Here is a 21,814-nt window from a genome sequence, read left to right as displayed (position 1 = left end):
TGTGTAGCCTGGGTGGGAGAATGTGAAGCTGACCGTTGAGCGGCCCGACCAACCAAGGAGGCCGAGGCTGAACGTCCAAAATACAACCCGGTGTGGGCATTCATTACTCACGGGCACATGACACAGCCTCAATCTCGCTGTTCACGTGAGCACAGTCACCAGCCACAAGGATCTCACACACCAAACAAAACAGGAAACACAGAGCCTAAATACTAGGGATGTCCCGATCACCTTTTTTTGCTTCCGATCATTTGATTTTGACAATTTGCCGATACCGATTTTTCCCGATCCGATCTTTATAAAATGCATTAAGAGAAAAAAAAGCATTCAAGTTGTCCCTTAAGGTTATTTTTTTATTTAAATGTGATATTCTATCCAACATGGATATAGCTTCTTTCTTTCACAGCAGCATTGGATCAGTTCAGTTGTGCAGCATTGGATCAAAACAAAATAAAGCTTTCAGTACTCGTTAGCTTACTGCTACAATTAGACACTGCGCCCACTCTGTTGCCAGATTTGAGAGAAATAAGCAGGTCTATGAAAACAAGCCCCAAAGAAGCAACACATACATGATGTTGTGTTATTTGAAACCAAAACTAAGGCCTCAGGATGACTTTAAGACTTGAACATGGTCATTTTTGTTTTGTAACATTGAATACAACATTTAAAAAAAAGTATTAAAAAAAAAGAAATTTCCTCCCGATTCCGATCTTTTGAAAATCACGTGATCGGCTCCGATCACGTGATCGGATCGGGACATCTCTACTAAATACCCACACTAATTAACCCAACAAGACACAGGTGAGGGGGGAGGAGACAACACAGGGCACCAGGTGCACACAATCAGCAGACATGGGGAAAGGGAACACTTTTCAAATTAAAACACATGTGAAATATACAAAGCCGTCAGTCCACTGTGACGAAGCCATCTCCGTCACAGAGGAGTCTTTTTGAATAGTCTTTGCTCTGCTGAGACACCGGGAGCTGGAGACGTTGGAACCACCGTAAAGAAAAAACAGTTGAAACTAAATCCACTGTGCTTGTCTCTGATGCTGAAAGCTCTGAGGAAAACAGAGTAACACTAATATACAATCCAATACACGTGTGTCCGTGTCCAGCAAGAGTAGACCAGGAACCTGAGAACTGAACGTTTCTCTAAAAAAGTAATTTCACAAACAAAGAAAGCAATCATTTCCATTCACTCATCCACCATCATTTCATACGAGTCCCCATCAGGAGGCAGACCATGTCCCTGTAGCTGGTTATCCTTGGCCTGCCTGCCTGGGGTTTAAATGTTTTGGGGGGTTTTTGTGCTGTCAAAAAATATGTTCTTTTACTTTTTTCCCTGAAAGCCAAAAGCTTTTCCCCAAAATGGTATTTGCACTTTAATTGGATGATATTGTCTATACACGATATGTCCTGAGGATAAAACACAATGAAGCCCAGGAGCTTAAACTTCATAAAACACCATACTCTCTCATTTGTTTCCTTAGTTTAGTGATGTGGAAGTGCAGATGTCATGGTGTGTTTGTGAGACACACAATGTGTTTAGACTGCAGTTGGGCTGTTCACCTCTCAGAGCTCCTGTGGAAGTTAAATTACAGCCTTTTTTCTCCTCTTAAAATTATTCCAGCTGGTAAAATGGTAAAAGTGGAATAGAGCGACCGCTGAGGCCGCTGCACTAAAAGTGTCTGAATGCTTTTTCTCCTGATGTCTGCCTTAAAATGATTGGCCTCCATCAAACCAAACATCACGTTGTTACGAAATGTTTTGTGGTTATTATGTTTGGCGGCTTCCAAACCTCTCTGCTTGTTGGGTTTGATGGATGGATATATAGATTACAGTGGGGCAAAAAAGTATTTAGTCAGCCACCAATTGTGCAGGTTCTCCCACTTAAAAAGATGAGAGAGGCTTGTAATTTTCATCCTTGGTATACCTCAACTATGAGAGACAGAATAAGAAAAAAAAATCCAGGAAATCACATTGTCTGATTTTTAATGAATTAATTGGTAAATTCCTCGGTAAAATCAGTATCTGGTCACCTACAAACAAACAAGATTTCTGTCTCTCACAGACGTGTAACTTCTTCTTTAAGAGCCTCCTCTGTCCTCCACTTGTTAACTGTATTAATGGAACCTGTTTGAACTCGTTATCAGTATAAAAGACACCTGTCCACAACCTCAAACAGTCACACTCCAAACTCCACTATGGCCAAGACCAAAGAGCTGTCAAAGGACACCAGAAACTAAATGGTAGACCTGCACCAGGCTGGGAAGACTGAATCTGCAATAGGTAAGCAGCTTGGTGTGAAGAAATCAACTGTGGGAGCAATTATTAGAAAATGGAAGACATACAAGACCACTGATAATCTCCCTCGATCTGGGGCTCCACGCAAGATCTCACCCCGTGGGGTCAAGATGAGAAACAAGAACGCTGAGCAAAGATCCCAGAACCACACGGGGGGACCTAGTCCATGACCTGCAGAGAGCTGGGACCAAAGTAACAAAGGCTACCATCAGTAACACACTACGCCGCCAGGGACTCAAATCCTGCAGTGCCAGACGTGGCCCCCTGCTTAAGCCAGGACATGTCCAGGCCCGTCTGAAGTTTGCTAGAGAGCATTTAGATGATCCAGAAGAGGATTGGGAGAATGTCATATGGTCAGATGAAACCAAAATAGAACTTTTTGGTAAAAACTCAACTAGACGTGTTTGGAGGAGAAAGAATGCTGAGTTGCATCCAAAGAACACCTACTGTGAAACCAGGGGGGGGGGACATCATGCTTTGGGGCTGTTGTTCTGCAAAGGGACCAGGACGACTGATCCGTGTAAAGGAAAGAATGAATGGGGCCATGTATCGTGAGATTTTGAGTGACAACCTCCTTCCATCAGCAAGGGCATTGAAGATGAAACGTGGCTGGGTCTTTCAGCATGACAATGATCCCAAACACACCGCCCGGGCAACGAAGGAGTGGCTTCGTAAGAAGCATTTCAAGGTCCTGGAGTGGCCTAGCCACTCTCCAGATCTCAACCCCATAGAAAATCTTTGGAGAGAGTTGAAAGTCCGTGTTGCCCAGCGACAGCCCCAAAACATCACTGCTCTAGAGGAGATCTGCATGGAGGAATGGACCTAAATACCAGCAACAGTGAAAACCTGGTGAAGACTTACAGAAAACGTTTGACCTCTGTCATTGCCAACAAAGGGAATATAACAAAGTATTGAGATGAACTTTTGTTATTGACCAAATACTTATTTTCCATCATTTGAAAATAAAGTCTTTAAAAATCAGACAATGTGATTTTCTGGATTTTCTTTTCTCATTCTGTCTCTCATAGTTGAGGTATACCTAGGATGACAATTATAGGCCTCTCTCATCTTTTTAAGTGGGAGAACTTGCACAATTGGTGGCTGACTAAATACTTTTTTGCCCCACTGTATGTGGATAGATAGATAGATAGATATACATATAGTTAGATAGATAGATAGATAGATGGTTGGATGGATAGGTAGATAGATGGATAGGTGGATGGATAGATAGATAGATAGATAGATGGTTGGATGGATGGATGGGTAGATAGATGGATGGATGGATGGATGGATGGATAGATGGATAGGTAGATAGATAGATAGATAGATGGTTGGATGGTTGGATGGATAGATGGATGAATAGGTGGATGGACACTCTATTTAAGTAGCAAAATGTAAATATAATAATATATATCCTGTGAGGGAGTGTCAGTAGGTTGTAATATTACTAACCCTCTGGTCCAGAAGACTCTGTACACACTGACTTTGTTGATGTGTGTGTCTTCATTTTGTTTGTCCTTGTGTGTGTTTGTAGGAAGAGGTGGAGAACACTCGGAACACTCGGAGCAAAGCAACGCCAAAGCTCAAGGCACACAAAGAGGAGGTGAGAAACACACAGGGGTCAAACACATTCATAAACATGGGAATGTGCTCTGATACTCAGTGCATTAACATAGATCATTCAGTTAGCTCCTCAATGTAGCACAACGTGCTAACGGAGAATACTGACTCATCATGGTGTGTCGCTCTCTAATCACTGGAAGTCATTGAGCCTTCTGTCTGTGGCTTTTATACCAATTCATCTGGTCGTGATAAACGTTTCTATAATATGGGACGGTAATTTTCCGTATTGATTTTGATTTGTGTAAAACAGATCTCGATCAAAAATGGATTCTACTGTGTGCAAATAAATGCACACATAGCCTGAAAGGTATAGGGGGATTACGATTAGAGTGTTTTTACATTTGAAAGTTATATTACTCGATTACCATAAAATAAACACAAAGCAAACGGGAGACGAATAAGATAGACCTTTATTCACCCCCTTAGGGAAGTTCAGGACTGTATGGCTCAGTTTCACAAAGAAACACTTTATTCAAAAGTTTTGGTAACACTTTATTTTAAGGTACACATATTCGCCATCAACTAGTTCTTAATTAACATGCATATCAGCAGTATATTGCCTCTTTATTAGTCATTATAAAACACTTATTAATGTCTTATTCTACATGACCATATTCTACAAGTAATAAACCATTAGTTGAGATTTTTTCCTCAACAACCCTCTAATTAGTGCTTACTTATTGTAAGGTAATTGTTGTACATGAGTTTTGGTCTTAATATGCTCAATATGGGCCTAATAAGGCATTCTCTCATAACACCTAACAAACATGGTCTATTCTTATGTAACAAGACATGAAACCAGAAGTGTTATTTGCCTCAAAATAACTCAAAATGTGGTTTTTCTCACTCAGAATATGTTCCCTATTTTAAAGTGAAGTCTTCTTCATAACCGATAAGCTAGTAGTTTGACTCTAATATGTTAATGATCAACTAGTTCATGGGTCGGCAACAGGCGGCCCACGAGCCATTGTCGGCCAGCCAGCAATAATATCTGGCCCGCAATATCAGCTTTGTTTTGAAAGAAAAGTTTTGGCTCATCGGATATTTATGAGAGAAAATCCCTAATGTCCGAGTGCAAGTGAATGCAGCACAAGACGCGAGCCTTGTAACCCCTCCCCCGGCCCTGGCGCGAGCGAGGAAATGTGATTGGCGGCGATTTCATTTGAACGGGACGTGACAGAGAAGAGACTGTCAGGTTTGGCTGTACTCAGCATTGAATCAAAACGCACTAAAGCTTTTGATCTGAATCAGTCTGTGAGGCGTTTTGCTGAACGAGATGGAAATCGCCGCATTCAGCTGTAATAGGCAACTTGATGCTCTGCTCACGGATGACTCGATGGGGGGTCTCCCGGGGGTCTGCCCCCAAAAAACAGTTTTGAGTCCTGAGAAAGTCGAATAAGACAGTGTGTAAACTTCACTGCCCAGCCAAACAAAAGTAACCACTTTGATTTAACTAGGCCAGCAGGTAAGGGCTTTCCACTGGATAATAACTGCAGTGATTTTAACAATCAATTAATTAAACGAGCCTTTGAGTATGTTCTGGCCCGCCATCTAGTGGCTCAGATTTGCTTGCCGACCCCTGAACCAGTTGATGTTGAATATGTGTACCTTAATCTAAAGTGATACCAACGTTTTAAGTCTTTCTGTATAATTAGTTTAAGAATAACAAGTTTACTTTATACTTAATAATGCTGCTTGTTATCTAAAAACATTTCGTAGGTTTATGCTAGTTCAAAATGAACACACCACTAGAGATGGCTTTTGTTGTGCTTTCACCGAAGACCAGTCGACTTTAACAACCTTTTTATTTTGACGTTGATATTGATCGACAGAAATCCTGCACACAGTCAAAGTGGTGTCGAGCATTATTGAGCGATGGTTTAAAACGACTCGGTATGCGTTGTTTAATACTTTTACAAAAGTGCAGGATTTGAAAGACAGACCCTGAGGGGAATTACCAAAAGCAAATACATATTTACCTCCGACAGTTTGTCGTTCATGTGAGATTCATTTCCTGTCTTCTGTTGTGTCAATCAATCGTGAGAAAAAGGCCTGGAGACACGAGCTAATGATTTCTGGTGTTTAATTGCGAGAGAACCATCAAATATAATCTCTTTATGCAGTCACAGATATTACAGCACCTCAAATCACTCACATATTGACTCCAAACCTGTTTTATGGACAGTATGCCTCCTATATTAGACTAATGTTCTCACTGCAGCTGGGTCATTATAACTTTGCCCTTCTTAGAACTCCAGACCCAGATACATGTTTATTTAACACCACTCATTATGTAAGATTCATGTATAATATCATAGTTTATATATTTAGCTTCAACTGGAATACCTTCGCCTGTCATGTTTCATGACGCTCGTACTGTAATCCACATGTAGCTCTTGTCGCTGTGGATGCTAACATGCTAACGTGCTAACGGTTTCTCTCTGTCTGGGATCAGACTTCTTCCCCTCAGGGCAGAAAGGAAGGAGCGTTGCAGAAGATCGGAGACTTCCTGCAGAGCTCTCCAACGCTGCTGGGATCCAAAGGTCAGTGAGGATACTGATATAAGAAGGTGTCAAATCATTTCTGGGGAAGACGAGGAAGTCATGAAACAGGGCTAAAAATCCTAAATCTGGGAATTGAAAAGAAAAGTGTTTTAAAGGTCAGGGATGCGTTCGGATCAGTGAAATAGGTCTGGGGATGAGACTCCAGCTGGACCACATGGTATGCTCTTACTCTGCTTGCACACATATTCCATTACAGAGGGTCACAGGTCACCTTTAGCGCTCTTAAGAGATGGGTGATGTCATTTGTGTACTTCATTTGAACTAAGTACTTTGACTGTACTTACAGTAAACAGAGTTCTAGGTATCATGAGTACTTTCTGCTGTTTTATACTATATTTTAGTTTGTCTGAACACGTTGTTTCTCTTGTGCATCAAGAACACTTGTGTTAGAGCATGATTTACCAGTGAATAGGTTCTACAGTACAAAATACCACGTATGTCAAATGTTCGAGAACCGCCACTGATCCTCCGCATTACATTGTTTAGTCCTGTTGGCAATACTTTGAGAAAATCTACTTCAACCAGCTGTTACAAGAAATGACGGGTCTTTTTTAAAGGTTTTTAAACCATATATCAGTGAACTGTTCTTCAATGAAAGACAAAGTGACGACCCAAATTTTTGTCTGTTCACGTTTTTGCATTGACTTGATATGTAATCGCGCCATTAGAAAAATGTTGTGTGAACCCATCATAATATCTCTAATATGCAAAATCCCTACCTTTTCATTATAAAAACTACAATTCACTCTTTCTTGAGATATATGTACAATTTGTAAACAGTACCAGCTGCTTCAGCACTTATATGGTCACACTACTTCTTGCCTTTTCATATAATATGCAAGACTACTCTATATTCTGTTTGTGCTTCTGCTGCTAACTTTCTCTCTGCCAAACATATAAAGGATTTATCTCTCACACACACACACACACACACACACACACACACACACACACACACACACACACACACATGCACACAATCTCCAAAGCTTTTCCTCATATTTAAATCAGATTCTCCCCGATGCATTTTATTCATTCACCTTCAGCCGTACTGATAACATCCCGGGGGCACTGGCAGAGCCCAGATGGGTTTTTAGGATTTTATAAAGTTCGAGACACACAAGGACAAACCTCAGAGTTCCTGCCCGAGTCTTTTAGCCAACAGCGCAGCGAAGTTTGGGAGTCTAACGATGGCTTAGAGGAGAACGTCGGAGAGTCATTTCTGAGTTGTTTTATCCGAGGAGAGGCTCTTTCTCTCCGTCGGTTAATTATCCCCCCGGGGTTTTTCATACAAGGGTGAAGCCTTTTTCTGCCATCTCATCATCCTCTGTCTCTCTGACTGCTGTGTGTCTCTACTTTAAAGAGTCCTCTCCTGATGGTGTTCAGGTGTATATCAGTGTGTATTGTCTCTACTTTAAAGAGTCCTTTCCTGCTGATGTTCAGGTGTATATCAGTGTGTATTGTCTCTACTTTAAAGAGTCCTTTCCTGCTGATGTTCAGGTGTATATCAGTATGTAGTGTCTTTACTTTAAAGAGTCCTCTCCTGCTGATGTTCAGGTGTATATCAGTATGTAGTGTCTTTACTTTAAAGAGTCCTCTCCTGCTGATGTTCAGGTGTATATCAGTATGTAGTGTCTACTTTAAAGAGTCCTCTCCTGCTGATGTTCAGGTGTATATCAGTATGTAGTGTCTCTACTTTAAAGAGTTCTCCTGCTGATGTTCAGGTGTATATCAGTATGTAGTGTCTCTACTTTAAAGAGTTCTCTCCTGCTGATGTTCAGGTGTATATCAGTATGTAGTGTCTCTACTTTAAAGAGTCCTCTCCTGCTGATGTTTAGGTGTATATCAGTATGTAGTGTCTCTACTTTAAAGAGTCCTCTCCTGCTGATGTTCAGGTGTATATCAGTATGTAGTGTCTCTACTTTAAAGAGTCCTCTCCTGCTGATGTTCAGGTGTATATCAGTATGTAGTGTCTCTTCTTTAAAGAGTCCTCTCCTGCTGATGTTCAGGTGTATATCAGTATGTAGTGTCTCTACTTTAAAGAGTCCTCTCCTGCTGATGTTCAGGTGTATATCAGTATGTAGTGTCTCTACTTTAAAGAGTCCTCTGTCTGTTTCCCTGCAGCTAAGAAGATGATGAGTCTGATGAGCGGTCGTGTTGATTTAGAATCAGCTTCCTCCTCGTCTTCATCGCTCAGCCTGAGACTCAAGAAGACCAAAAGGAAACTGTACAGACCTGAGATCTCCTCCCCGATGGACATGCCCTCACATCCAGTAAGAGTCATTGTTCTTCAGCTCATCATGACAAACACATTCTGGGACTAAAGTCAGAATTCAGATCATTTTCCTCAGAATTCAGAGAATAAATGTTTAATTTAAATTTCATATTTTTATTCTGAAAATCTCTGAATTCTGAGACTAAAAGTTAAAATGTTTTTTTCTGGGTTTTATTCTGAATTATAAACATTTCTGAGATTTCTTTTTATTCAATTTCGGTTTTTTTCTTATTTCATCTCTGAATACTGAAAATGTATTCAGAAAAAATAAACTCAACAATTAAATCAAATACATTTTTTTAAGAATTCTGACTTTAATCTCAGGAAAACAAAAGAAATCCGGAATCTAATTTTTCTGAAAATATGAGATTTATTTTTCTAATGAAAATCCCACAATTCCGAAACAATTAATATTTATTTTTAATGAAATATATATTTTGTTCTTTCGGAAAATACCAGTACAATGTAAATATGGGGTGGACTGTCCCGTGTAGCAACATGTTATGCTACTGTGTGCCGGTTATATTTAATGCTGTGTCTCTACCAGCCGCAAAGTCTTTTAGTTTTTCAACTTTCATTCCCTTTCTCCTGGACCTGCAATCCAACGCCACTTCCTACTCAGCGTCTTGAGGAGATTCACTGACAGCCAATAGAGAATCAACGGTTCATTTCGTGTGCTTAAAATCTTCCAAAAAGATTCCCAACGTCGCAATAGTGTTGCCGTGACAAGTCCTGAAACCAGGAAGTGAGTCAGCATTTCACCACTTCCTGTTCCCTGGTCTCAGAGCCAATGGGATCTCTCCGTAGGATTTAGGAGAATATCTGAACTAAGGTCTGTGGTTGAGACTCATTGAAGAGACGGATCACGTTTTGTTCTACATTAAATCCATCAGCAGGGACCCCACTGGTGATCTCTGAAGAGTTGACGTGTCTGAAAAACAATGGTTGTTACCAAGTGGCTGAATAGGACTACAGAAGTCGTGGAGGTCGTTGTACGTCCTTACACCGAACACGTAAACACTCCTCTAAGTTAGTTTCTGTTCTGTTTGAAAGCAAGTCCCTGCCTCCTGCAGACTGTTCAAACAAACGCTTCAACTCGTTCCATCTAGAATCTGTGTGTTTGAATATGGATCTGAAGTTGGCGTGACGTTGAAGTCGTGCTGCTGGACTCGGCTGTAGTTCTTTCATAGCATAACGTTAGCATTTTGCTTCTGGCCTTTAGATTTATGATTAGAACATTATAAAAGTAGGGTAGACATCTGGAGAATATCATGCTGAACAAAACGTGCATTCATCAAACAGGTTCGTTTCCACAGACCTTAGTTCGAGCTATTTTCCTAGATCCTGTGGAGAGACCCTGTTGCTCTTCTGTCGAGGGAACCAGCAGCTTCCTGCAGGGTGAATACGTGATCCCTGCACCGCTCTATTATTCCATTTGAATCGTAGATTGCTCGCCGTGATAAGCCCACCAGTCGTGTGTCTCTCTCTGTGTTCATAGACCTACACTTTTAACAATCCTTTCCTCTTCACAGATAATCAGCAGAACGCCGGAGGAGAAAGAGAGCGACCATCAGATCATCAAGAGACGTCTTCGCACGCGGACGCCGAAACACTGAGCCTCCTTATGAACTCACACTCCGAGCAGACGAAGGAAGCATTAGGCTTAATTATCTTAATTTATATTTAATCTAAAAAGCGCATATTTGAATAGTTAAATAGGGAGGTTTTAGAAGAGGTGAAATCACTAACTGGTTATAAGGTTAAAGGAACAGTTCAACATTTAGTTAATTAGAATGTTCTCTCTGATCAAGGACTCGCTGATGAGCATGCTTTGAAGGATGCTGGTCTAGTTCTTGACGATGTGTGGTTATGCTGGAGGCTGATTGCTTTGTTCAAGATGTTGTGATTTTTTTCCAACCTTACTGAATGCTTCTGTGAACGGCAGAAAAACACGTCACTGATTTTATTTTGTAGAATAATCAAAGCTGCTATTAGAGCTCCGGGAAGTTCACATTGTTTAACGTTTTTCCCAACGGTTGAGATAAGACGTTTATAGAAGAGGATTAAGCCCACTTTTTTTTTAAGATCTGACCAAAAGTGAATTCTGGGAAAAGTCAGATTTTATTTTTCTAAGAATTGAAAAAAAGAAACTCAGATTTAAAGTCGAAATGTTTCCGTTTTTTTTTCAAATGTTCTTTTCGTATAACCGTTGGACGTTTCCTATGTTTGTTTCGAAACCCAACACTCTTGATTTTGTCTCGGAATTAAAATTAGAATCTAAAAATTCAGAGTGATATCAAAACAATCCACATCTGGCTCTAACGTAGAAGTTAGATATTCGAGACGCTGTATTATATTCTGTATTTATCTGTACATCAACACTGCTTAGTGAACTCTCACTGCACTTTATTCTTTATTTCTAACAAGCTGAACCAGGAACAACATCCTCTTTGTTTTGACTGAAACTCATTTCTTCAGCTTTAGAGCGCTGAGTGTTTTTGTTTCTGAAGGACAGCCGAGAGTTTCTCTGTTCCCGACGTTCATCTCAACATTCCGTCTGACATGGTGCACTTTTCTCTTGATTATTATTTTTATCATGCTTTCGTTCTTTTTCAAACCTTGTTCTTAAAGTCTTATCAGTCATTAAAATACCAGACTGCTTCTAATATATCTGCGTTTGTTTCTTTATTGCCACAAGTCATTAATGAATTATTGTTTTTTACACACACATTATTATCCCTCTATTCAATAACACTAGTTTCTAGAAAGATAGAGTTTGAGTACTGAGGCACTGATTTATAAGACATATCAATTATCTGGAGAAATAATGAGGCCTGTATCCAGGGCCGGGTTTTGGGAGAGGCGGGGCTCATCCTAATTTCCGGCCTTGATGTAACAACATTCATAATGAAGTCAAGGTAACACCCTTTTCACCCCGGTTACACGTTTCATTTGCCCTGTGGTGATGATGAAGGTAAAGGGTGTTGGCGTATCAGGCGCGCTCAACTCGGAGCCAAAATGTGCGGGAGAGAGAGAGAGAGGGCGCACTGGTACCGGCTCTGTTGTTATTAGCATCTGGTGCTAGCTGTGCTAACGGATATAAGAAGAAGATGTTTCTACAACAAGTGTGGAGGAGAGCTCTCCTGTCAGACTGAGAGGCTCAGTGAGGTAAAGTATTGATCATATAATCAGAATATGAAGTATTTTCCAGCCTGTTTGCATCGACTCCTCACTGACACATGTATACAGAGGGTTGGAGCAAGAAGGAGGGGGGTTTAAAGGTTAAACAAAAAAGACTCCAAGATGAAGGGGCAGCAGAAGAAAAGGGGCAATTACTGTTCCTTTCTTATGGAAATGGTAATGAAGTGGGACATGGGGCCGGGGACAATAGAGGCCACAGGCAGGTTGAGTGTCAGCGTGTAAACTGCTTCCTGTTAGGGAGCCATTTAGCCCTCACTTTTACTGACTAACGAGCCATCTCCAACTACAAAGAGGACTCCCCATCAAAGCTGAGCTGTCTGAGGACCCCGCTTTAAAAACACTCTGTTTTCCTTTTGAAACGGAAATGACATCTTCTTCTTCTGCAGCAACGCAGGTTTAAAATAAGTTTGCATAACAGACATTGGATTGCATGAGTTTTTAAGTTTCTCCTATAATGAACGCTGACATCTCAAGGGGGAAATAATGACTTTCTGCGTTTAGATAGTTCACTTTAGTCTAAGTTATCTCAGTGGGTCTCAAACGTTTTGATCACAATTTATGTAAACACATATTTCCAAGGCACTCCTTTATAATCATCGCCAGCTAAAATCTCGCCTAGAGCAGCAAATAGTCTAGAACCGGCCCTGCCTGTGTACAAGATGGCGCCGCAGATGAGTTAAAAACATGATGAAAAACCAAAAAATAAACAAATAAAAATAATTTGCTAAATTAACATCATTCTTAAATATTGTTTTAATATGTAGAATAAAATGCAAAAATAAACAAAGACATGAAATAAAATTACCCCAAAAATATATGTTTAATAAAATAAAGTTAACAAATATAAAATAAATTAAAGTAAAAAGAATTTACGAAAATTACAAAAATAATAATAAGTAAAATGAACAAAATTATAAATATGTACACATACATAATAAGTTAGATTACACTGTAACAGACCAATTTACTGCTAATAAGAAATATACTGCACAGGGTTTTTAGTAGGAGGTGATACTGTGGCGCTGATTTAGTTTGTAAGATATATCAACAGGACGTCTCTGCGGACGTAAACAACAACGTGACGTCAGAGCTCCGTAAAAACAAAGCCGTCTGACGCTCGGTTTGATACTCACATTTCTGGAGTCATTATACCGTTTTTGACGAACATGAAATATTGTGCACTTTCACATTTTACGGGGGAAATCTGCATTTTGGTTTGAGGGCGGAGCGCTCCTGTTACCCAGTTACACTGTTCCTTTGATCTTCAACGTTTATTAAATATTCAAATAAAAAGTTAGACACACAAATTACAATGTTTTCGGGAACACGTTCAGATGATTTCCCCGTCACTGTGAGTAGATTTAGAACAAAATAAAAACACATTTTTGCAATTTTAGGCTGCTTATTGGAATGTATCTCAACATATTTGAAAAGATTGAATGAGAAATCAAGTTCTGACTCATTCAGTTCACAGCATCTGAAAGACAGTCTCACTGATTAAAAGATCAAATCACAAGATCTTTATGAAGCAAGTTCATCCAGGAAGACCGTCTTTATTCTGTCAGTCACATATTTCCATCTCACTACTCGTCTGTAGTTATAAAACTGCAAAATCGTCTGGAGCTCAATGACCTCCATGGCAGTAATCTTTAAATCTGCCTCCCAGCTAATGATCAGTATTAGTCAGAGCTGCGACTCCACTTTCCAAGAACACCATTTCAATTATATTACATCTAATGATATGTTCAGTCTGCTCACCATGGCTGTTCTCCCACTGACGAGTTAACTCTAGAGAAGCTTCGGAGAACTCAGAGAGACAAACAAGGGTGTGTGTGTGTGTCTCTCTCTCTCTGTGTGCGCGTGTGAACTGAACCCGCTCTGAGTGGGGACCCTGAACGCCTCACCAAAGCTCAGAGGTGAGATGAAGACCTCTGACTGTCCACTTCTCCAGAGCTCACCAGGCATTATTCACACTCAAAGGTGTGTGTGTGTGTGTGTGTGTGTGTGTGTGTGTGTGTGTGTGTGTGTGTGTGTGTGTGTGTGTGTGTGTGTGTGTGTGTGTGTGTGTGTGTGTGTGTGTGTGTGTGTGTGTGTGTGTGTGTGTGTGTGTGTGTGTGTGTGTGTGTGTGTGTGTGTGTGTGTGTGTGTGTGTTGCAGCAGCAGCTGTGTAGGAAGTGATTGCTGAAATTGCATCATGGCAGCCTCTCCATCATTCACAGAAAACAGCCTTGCCTCCGCCTCCGCGCTCTGAAACACTTCCAGAGTTGAAATAAAAAAAATATAAAAAGTGCAGTTTTGTCTGAATCCTGAATCTGAAGCCTCTCGTCTTTGTTCTGTGAGATTTCTGATATATTCTCTCCTCGTTTGCCCTCCGAGGTCTCTCAGTCCTCTCCTGTCTGCGGATTAAAGTCTCTGCATTACATTAATGCACAACGTTTACAATTATTTCGTTTTTATTACTGCACATATATTTTTTTTAATTATATTTCTACGATTTAAATCATATTCAATGTAAATACTGCCATATTTTTGTATATTATTTGAATGTTATTATCAAATCAAATCAAGTTTTATTTATATAGCACATTTAAAAGCGATTTTTGATCGAGCCAAAGTGCTGTACATGCAATAAAAACACATTACTACAACACAATAAAAGGTAATCATTTACAACAGAAATATAAAAAACTAAAACACAGGGAAAAGTCAGGAGTCGTGCTCCACTCTGATTAGAAGGCCAGGGAGAAGAAGTGAGTCTTGAGTGAGGATTTAAAGGGTCTGGGCCGACCTCACATGGAGGGGCAGAGTGTTCCAGAGCCTGGGGCCAGCCGCTGTGAAGGCTCGGTGCCCTCGGGCTACCAGCAGCTGGTCAGCAGACCTTAAGGCTCTGCCTGGGGTGAAGCGATGGAGGAGTTCTGCTATATAGGCCGGAGCCAGCCCATTTAGTGCTTTGGAAACAAATAAAAGGATTTTAAAATCAATTCGGAACCAAATTGGAAGCAAGTTATTAATTATAGTTTCTTAAAAAAAAAGATTCTACCCATGTTTTTCATGTTATGTGTTTCCGCTGCACTATTTCTTAATAAGGTAAGAGGTACTTTATTGGAGACTGCAGATTGGTCATAAACCCTAAAGCCGATAACCTTTGTGTTCGTCTGGATGCATATTGAAGCTATTTTAAATAATCTGATTTCCTGGAGATATTGCTGTAGTGATGAAGACCTCTGTGAACATGAAGCCCTGCAGTGAGACTCTATTGATTCTCCAGTCTGCTCACCTTGCCCCTCTTTAGTCTGTCCTTAATTACTGCAGATCTCACTTTGTTTTGCCCCTTAAGACATCTTTAGCTCATTTGCAGATCATTTAAAATGCAGAAGCTCATTAAGAGATGAAATCTGCAGCATGTGCTAAACTCAAACAGACGTATAGTTATAGTTTAGGAAGTTTCTAGTCAACAAATCCCCTGAAAAGACAAGAACCAACAATCTCTCTGTCTTCACTTTGTCTTTCATCGAAGAACAGCTTCACTAATATATAATTTAAACACCTTTTAAAAAGACGCGTCATTTCCTGAAACAACTGGTTAATGTAATTTGTTTTAATTTATTATTTAGTATTATGTTACCATGAATAGGGTGAAGCCTGAGAGCTGGTTCAGGCAGTCAACTCGAGCACCAATGATACTTGAACATGTGACGCGTCTCTCTCACATCCAACCAATCACAATCTCCTAAACTTGCCGCTCTGTTGAAGCCGCCAGGTCTGCTGCCTCTGCCTCGCTCAGGCTGCTGCTCTGCCACATTGCTGATGCGTTCACGTGCTGCTCCTGCCCGCCCCCCCCGCCCCCACCCCAAAGTGCTCCTGTGGGATTGTCCGCAGTATTGACCAGTAAATCGCTTTGGATAAAAGCGTCTAACAAGTGACATGTGATGTAATGTTCTTTGTTAATCTGTTGAGCGATGAGGCCCGAGCCTAGGCGCCAAACTCAATCTATATGCTGCTTCTATAAACACATTAAGAAACACGTGAGTCGTCTGACTGAACTGAGCAGAATGAAACCACTTTAATGGATGAATAAGCGACACTGTGTCTGCTGAATTAAAGGGCTTAATGCAGATGTGAAACCATGTTTAAATGTAAGTGGTGGCACCTTTTGATGATGTGTCCTTTGAACAAAGTGGAGAGGAAGTGGGTGGAAACCATGAGCGCTGATAATGGAGAGAGAAATATTCAATTCAAGCTTCAACTAAAGCACAAAAATAAGTGACTAATTATTGAGCGATGATTTCCATTGTGAGGTTTTCTATTATAAAAAACTTTTATAGACTCAGCATGTGACTCATGTCCTTCACTTTGTCCTGAACTCTTTTTTGCCAGCCTTTAAAACATATAAATGACTGCCATATTTCTTTGTATCTAAAAATGTGCTAAAACCATCAAATGTAGTTTAACAGGCTTTTTTAGGATCATTTCAATGTCAACAGTGTTCAAGAGAAGGCAGTCAAACCAAGGATGCATTTTAGGGTACATTTGATTTATTTAAAAGACAGGTCAGTTACACAACTTTTTTTTATTTTAACATACTGCAAAACAAAAGGACATCAGACGAGGGTACTGTTCAAACGCGTGGAAGAACATATTTAAACATTTAAATTAGACATTATTTATAGATATTACACGGCTTAGTTGAATACTCCGTTCTGATTGGTCGATTTAGGTATGCTATTTTACGATATCAGACCGTTGCTAAGGAGAACAGACTGTTGCTAAGGAGGATCCAGTTACATTGCTGTTGCCTCAGTTTGGACTATTTTTCACCGAAGTACCGCCGGAAAAACCTCATACTGTCCAATGAACATGTGCACACACACACACACACACACACACACACACACACACACACACACACACACACACACACACACACACACACACACACACACACATTCTGCCAGCCCATTCAGAGCAGCCAGATCCAGTGTGTGTGTTGGGAGAGAAGCGACCATCTGGACCTTCATTCAGCTCACAGTTTACCATCGGGATGCAGAGCTGTAGAGGGTTTTAACTGGAATGGAAAATAAATAAGTGAAACTTTTCCTGATAAAAATAGGGTGGCAGGAGACCAGGGGATACTAAAAAGTGACGCACGACTATGAGACCAGGGGACACTAAAAAGTGACGCACACAGCTGGGAGACCAGGGGACACTAAAGAGTGATGCACACAGCTGGGAGACCAGGGGACACTAAAGAGTGATGCACACAGCTGGGAGACCAGGGGACACTAAAGAGTGACGCACACAGCTGGGAGACCAGGGGACACTAAAGAGTGACGCACACAGCTGGGAGATCAGGGGACACTAAAGAGTGATGCACACAGCTGGGAGACCAGGGGACACTAAAGAGTGACGCACACAGCTGGGAGATCAGTGGACACTAAAGAGTGACGCACACAGCTGGGAGACCAGTGGACACTAAAGAGTGACGCACACAGCTGAGAACAGACCAGGGGACACTAAAGAGTGACGCACACAGCTGGGAGATCAGGGGACACTAAAGAGTGACTGTTACGTGCCAGGCAGGCTGTACTTGTGGGGTTTTCTTTCCCTCCTGTGTTTCTCTCTTCTCCCTGTCTTCTGCACAGCTAACCAGCAGCTGATCGGAATCTGCCTGTGCACCTGAGTCTGATGGCTGATTGGATCTCCTCACCCTCAGTTGGCCTATCAGCAGCCAGGGCCGACCATAAAGGAGGCACCCAGGAAGTCGTCTCTCTCTCACTCTGGGCCTGTTGCTGATGAAGGAGCCTGCAGTGTTTAGCAACTCATGATCTTTGTATTGTCTGACCTTTTTGAAAGTGTGTGTGTTGAGAGGTGGAGGAGTTAGGTAAGTCTGGGGTACCCTGTACATTTCTCACCACGTAGCTAACTAATGTTCAGACACACTAGGTTAGCGGATTGTTGCCACCCCTGTATATTGTTTAGTCAAATTCTTTGTAGTTTAGTTAATGAGGGTTTTTTTGTTTGAGTTTTGGTTTCAAAGGATAGATGTAGAGATAGGCCTGGTTTTGTTATGCTTGTTTCTTTTGTTTGGCACAATCCTTTGACTCCTCCTCCTCCTCACCAACCGAGTGTTCAATTATATGTCTGTTCGGTTCTGGATTTACACAAAATAAACCTTTTGTCAACTGTTACACTGACTCCCTCATTTTTATTGGTCGTATGTTATTGTCTCCAGGTCCCCTAGAGCTTAGTGAGGACGTAACAGTGACGCACACAACTGGGAGACCAGGGGACACTAAAGAGTGACGCACACAGCTGGGAGACCAGGGGACACTAAAGAGTGACGCACACAACTGGGAGACCAGGGGACACTAAAGAGTGACGCACACAGCTGGGAGACCAGGGGACACTAAAGAGTGACGCACACAGCTGGGAGACCAGGGGACACTAAAGAGTGACGCACACAGCTGGGAGACCAGGGGACACTAAAGAGTGACGCACACAGCTGGGAGACCAGGGGACACTAAAATACAACAATAGCCGACGTTTCAACTGTATAGACTTCTTTATTCATTGATCCTGAACAGACTGAACTCTCTGGGCAGCAGGGAGGAAGTCTCTGGAACAGGAGGAGACTCTTCCTCCTACAGAGGAACCAGAGACGCTGAGGAACCAGGGCAGAACCCAAACCCAGCGTAGAGAGGTTCAGTGAATGTGGTTCGGAAGGTGTGGAGGTGGATCAGTGTGTGAGAGGAGACTCTGTAGAAGGAGAGAGAGCCAGCAGGATGATCCAGATACACTGCTACTCTACCAGAGGAGGAGGAGGAGGAGGAGGAGGAGGAGATGGAGGAGGTGTGTGTTTCTGTGTTATTGTGACTGACATAGTAACCGTCACCAGAGCAGATCAGACTCCAGGACTGATTATTCCCTCCAAACACACCGTCCTCTCTCTCTCCTCTCCTCCTGATTCCTCTGTAAGTCACTGATATATCAACCACTCCTCTCCTCTTGACCTCCCAGTAACAGAGACCAGTCAGAGCTTCTCTACACATCAGCTGTCTCCAGTAATCAAACCTCTCTGGATGATAAGGATATGGCTGCTCCTCTCTCACATGTGTCACCTTCCTGTTGTCCTCAGACAGTTTGAGGTTCCTGTGTGCTGTGTTTGTGTCGAGTGAGAGTTCACAGGAATCTGAGGAGAGGAACAGCAGCAGTTATTCATCTATCAGCTGTTCATTTATTGACACTTTGATGATGAAGGTTACATTTGAAGATGGTGGCTGCTTTGTTTTCATGAATCAAATTAAACCACACTCACACTTCCTCAGACCGGGTCTCAACCATCGGACTCCAGCAGGCTCCATCCTGAAAGAAGAGGGGGGGGGGGGGGTCAGAGCAGCATGGAGACGTGGACATTACATCACTCTCACACACAGAGCTTTGTTATTCTCACATGGACCACTTGTTATTAATCAGCGCTAATATACCTTTAGATCAGTGGAGCTTCTTATGTTAGACAATTAGTACAGCTCATTATTTCACCTAATTTATCTGAAAATAAGATCAAATAATTATCCTGCCTGTGTCTGATTGTGATAATATGAACAGAATGGCTTTAGTATACAGCCTGACAACCTCCAAACACACAGTACAACACATCACATAATCTGAGGCCACTGTGAGGACTGCAGGTTTAGTGAAATACTGTATGTACTTAATACCGTTGGCTTATGTGAGTAAACTTTCTGATTCCTCTCTGATATTTCAAGATCCAACAAGAGTGAGAAATTAACTTCATGAAATATGTTCATTGAAAAATATTGGAACAAAATGAATTTGACTAGAAGGAAATCATTGAAGTTTATTTATTAATCTAAATATGGATTAATATGGCCTTCAATTAAACAGACTGAATCCTGACCTGAGAGTCTCCAGAGTGCAGTGAGGACTCTCCAGTCCAGCAGACAGCAGCTTCACTCCTGAATCCTGCAGGTTGTTGTTACTCAGGTCCAGCTCTCTCAGACTAGAGGACTGGGAGCTGAGGACTGAGGACAGAGCTCCACAGCTTCTCTCTGACAGGTCACAATAACTCATTCTGAAGGAACAACAATTAAAATTAAAAGTTCAGCATTTACTCCTTTTTACAAATGTTAAAACAAAAATATTGAGACCATGTAATAAAAAATATGAGGAAACCTACATTATTTGAACTGACGGCAAAGATTTTGCATACATGGTGGATTGAAAGCAAATGTTTAAAATGTGTTAAAAGTGGAAAGGGAGAAGAGTGTGTAGATTTGCACCTGAACACAACAGCAAAGAATCATTTAACGGGTTTAAAAATAGTTCATTTACTATAGTAAGTTAAATACATCCAAAAAAGGAAGCTCAACATATTGATTTATCCTGACCTGAGAGTCTCCAGAGTACAGTGTGGACTCTCCAGTCCAGCAGACAGCAGCTTCACTCCTGAATCCTGCAGGTTGTTGTTACTCAGGTCCAGATCTCTCAGACTAGAGGACTGGGAGCTGAGGACTGAGGACAGAGCTCCACAGCTTCTCTCTGACAGCTTACATACACTCAGTCTGAAGGAACAACAATTAAAATTAAAAGTTCAGCATTTACTCCTTTTTACAAATGTTAAAACAAAAATATTGAGACCATGTAATAACAAATATGAGGAAACCTACATTATTTGAACTGACGGCAAAGATTTTGCAAACATGGTGGATTGAAAGCAAATGTTTAAAATGTGTTAAAAGTAGAAAGGGAGAAGAGTGTGTAGATTTGCTCCTGAACACAACAGCAAAGAATAATTTAACGGGTTTAAAACTAGTTCATTTACTATAGTAAGTTAAATACATCCAGAAAAGGAAGCTCAACATATTGATGAATCCTGACCTGAGAGTCTCCAGAGTACAGTGAGGACTCTCCAGTCCAGCAGACAGCAGCTTCACTCCTGAATCCTGCAGTTTGTTGTTACTCAGGTCCAGCTCTCTCAGACTAGAGGACTGGGAGCTGAGGACTGAGGACAGAGCTGCACAGCTTCTCTCTGACAGCTTACAGCCACTCAGTCTGATAAAGAGAAAACAAGCAATATATGAAAATAATGAACTGAATATTTATGTCATGATATCTGAATGTTTCTGTACTCACAGAGCCTTCCTGGAGGCTTTGACCACTGGCAGCAGCCTCAGAAGAGCCTCCTCTGAAGCAGAGTATTTCTTCAGGTCAAACACGTCCAGATCTTCTTCTGATGACAGTAAGATGAAGACCAGAGCTGACCACTGAGCAGGAGACAGATTATCTGTGGAGAGACTTCCTGAACTCAGGGACTGTTGGATCTGCTCCACTAGAGAACGATCCTTCAGTTCATTCAGACAGTGGAACAGGTTGATGCTTCTCTCTGGAGACAGATCCTCATCCATCTTCTTCTTGATGTACTGGACTGTTTCCTGATTGGTCTTTGAGCTACTTCCTGTTTCTGTCAGCAGACCACGTAGGAGTTTCTGATTGGTCTCCAGAGAAAGACCGAGGAGGAACCGGAGAAACAAGTCCAGGTGTCCGTTTGGACTCTGTAAGGCCTGGTCCACAGCACTCTGGTAGAGATGTGTTAGTTCAGGTTTGGGTCTGAAGACTTTAGGACGCCAGGAGGTTGTTGGTTCTTCTGACAGCAGGTTGATACGAGAATTTATATATTTTCGATGGACATGAAGAGCAGCCAGAAACTCGTGAACGCTCAGATGGACGAAGCAGAACACCTTGTCCCTCTGGTACAGTCCTCTCTCCTCTCTAAAGACCTGTGTGAACACTCCTGAGTACACTGAGGCTGCTCTGATATCGATGC

At 41.5% G+C, this 21,814-nt stretch overlaps 2 protein-coding genes and 1 pseudogene across 3 annotated transcripts in view; 1 reads left to right on the top strand and 2 right to left on the bottom strand.

The window, feature by feature from the left end:
• kif20ba (kinesin family member 20Ba) overlaps positions 1–11,437 on the top strand; it is a 93,826-nt gene extending 82,389 nt beyond the window's left edge. The window contains exons 29-32 of the mRNA XM_079689990.1: positions 3,842–3,910; positions 6,386–6,473; positions 8,619–8,767; positions 10,302–11,437. Coding sequence (XP_079546116.1) covers positions 3,842–3,910; positions 6,386–6,473; positions 8,619–8,767; positions 10,302–10,385 — 390 coding nt within the window. The 3' untranslated portion in view covers positions 10,386–11,437. The remainder of the gene's footprint in view (positions 1–3,841; positions 3,911–6,385; positions 6,474–8,618; positions 8,768–10,301) is intronic.
• A 6,043-nt stretch (positions 11,438–17,480) lies between these two features.
• Positions 17,481–19,331, bottom strand: LOC307044679 (stonustoxin subunit beta-like; annotated as a pseudogene). The gene is made up of 2 exons: positions 19,286–19,331; positions 17,481–19,159 (listed from the first exon to the last, which is right to left on the bottom strand). The product of its transcript is annotated as a stonustoxin subunit beta-like (transcript).
• A 97-nt stretch (positions 19,332–19,428) lies between these two features.
• The window catches only part of LOC307044221 (uncharacterized protein), a 75,579-nt gene continuing 73,193 nt past the window's right edge, over positions 19,429–21,814 (bottom strand). The window contains exons 13-15 of the mRNA XM_079689303.1: positions 20,869–21,042; positions 20,379–20,552; positions 19,429–20,062 (exon numbers count right to left, since the gene is read on the bottom strand). Of these exons, the coding sequence (XP_079545429.1) occupies positions 19,864–20,062; positions 20,379–20,552; positions 20,869–21,042 (547 nt within the window). The 3' untranslated portion in view covers positions 19,429–19,863. The remainder of the gene's footprint in view (positions 20,063–20,378; positions 20,553–20,868; positions 21,043–21,814) is intronic.

Source organism: Notothenia rossii (genome assembly GCF_949606895.1).
Source record: "Notothenia rossii genome assembly, chromosome: 6".
Lineage (NCBI taxonomy): Eukaryota > Metazoa > Chordata > Actinopteri > Perciformes > Nototheniidae > Notothenia > Notothenia rossii.
This window is presented reverse-complemented; position numbering and strand designations above follow the sequence as displayed.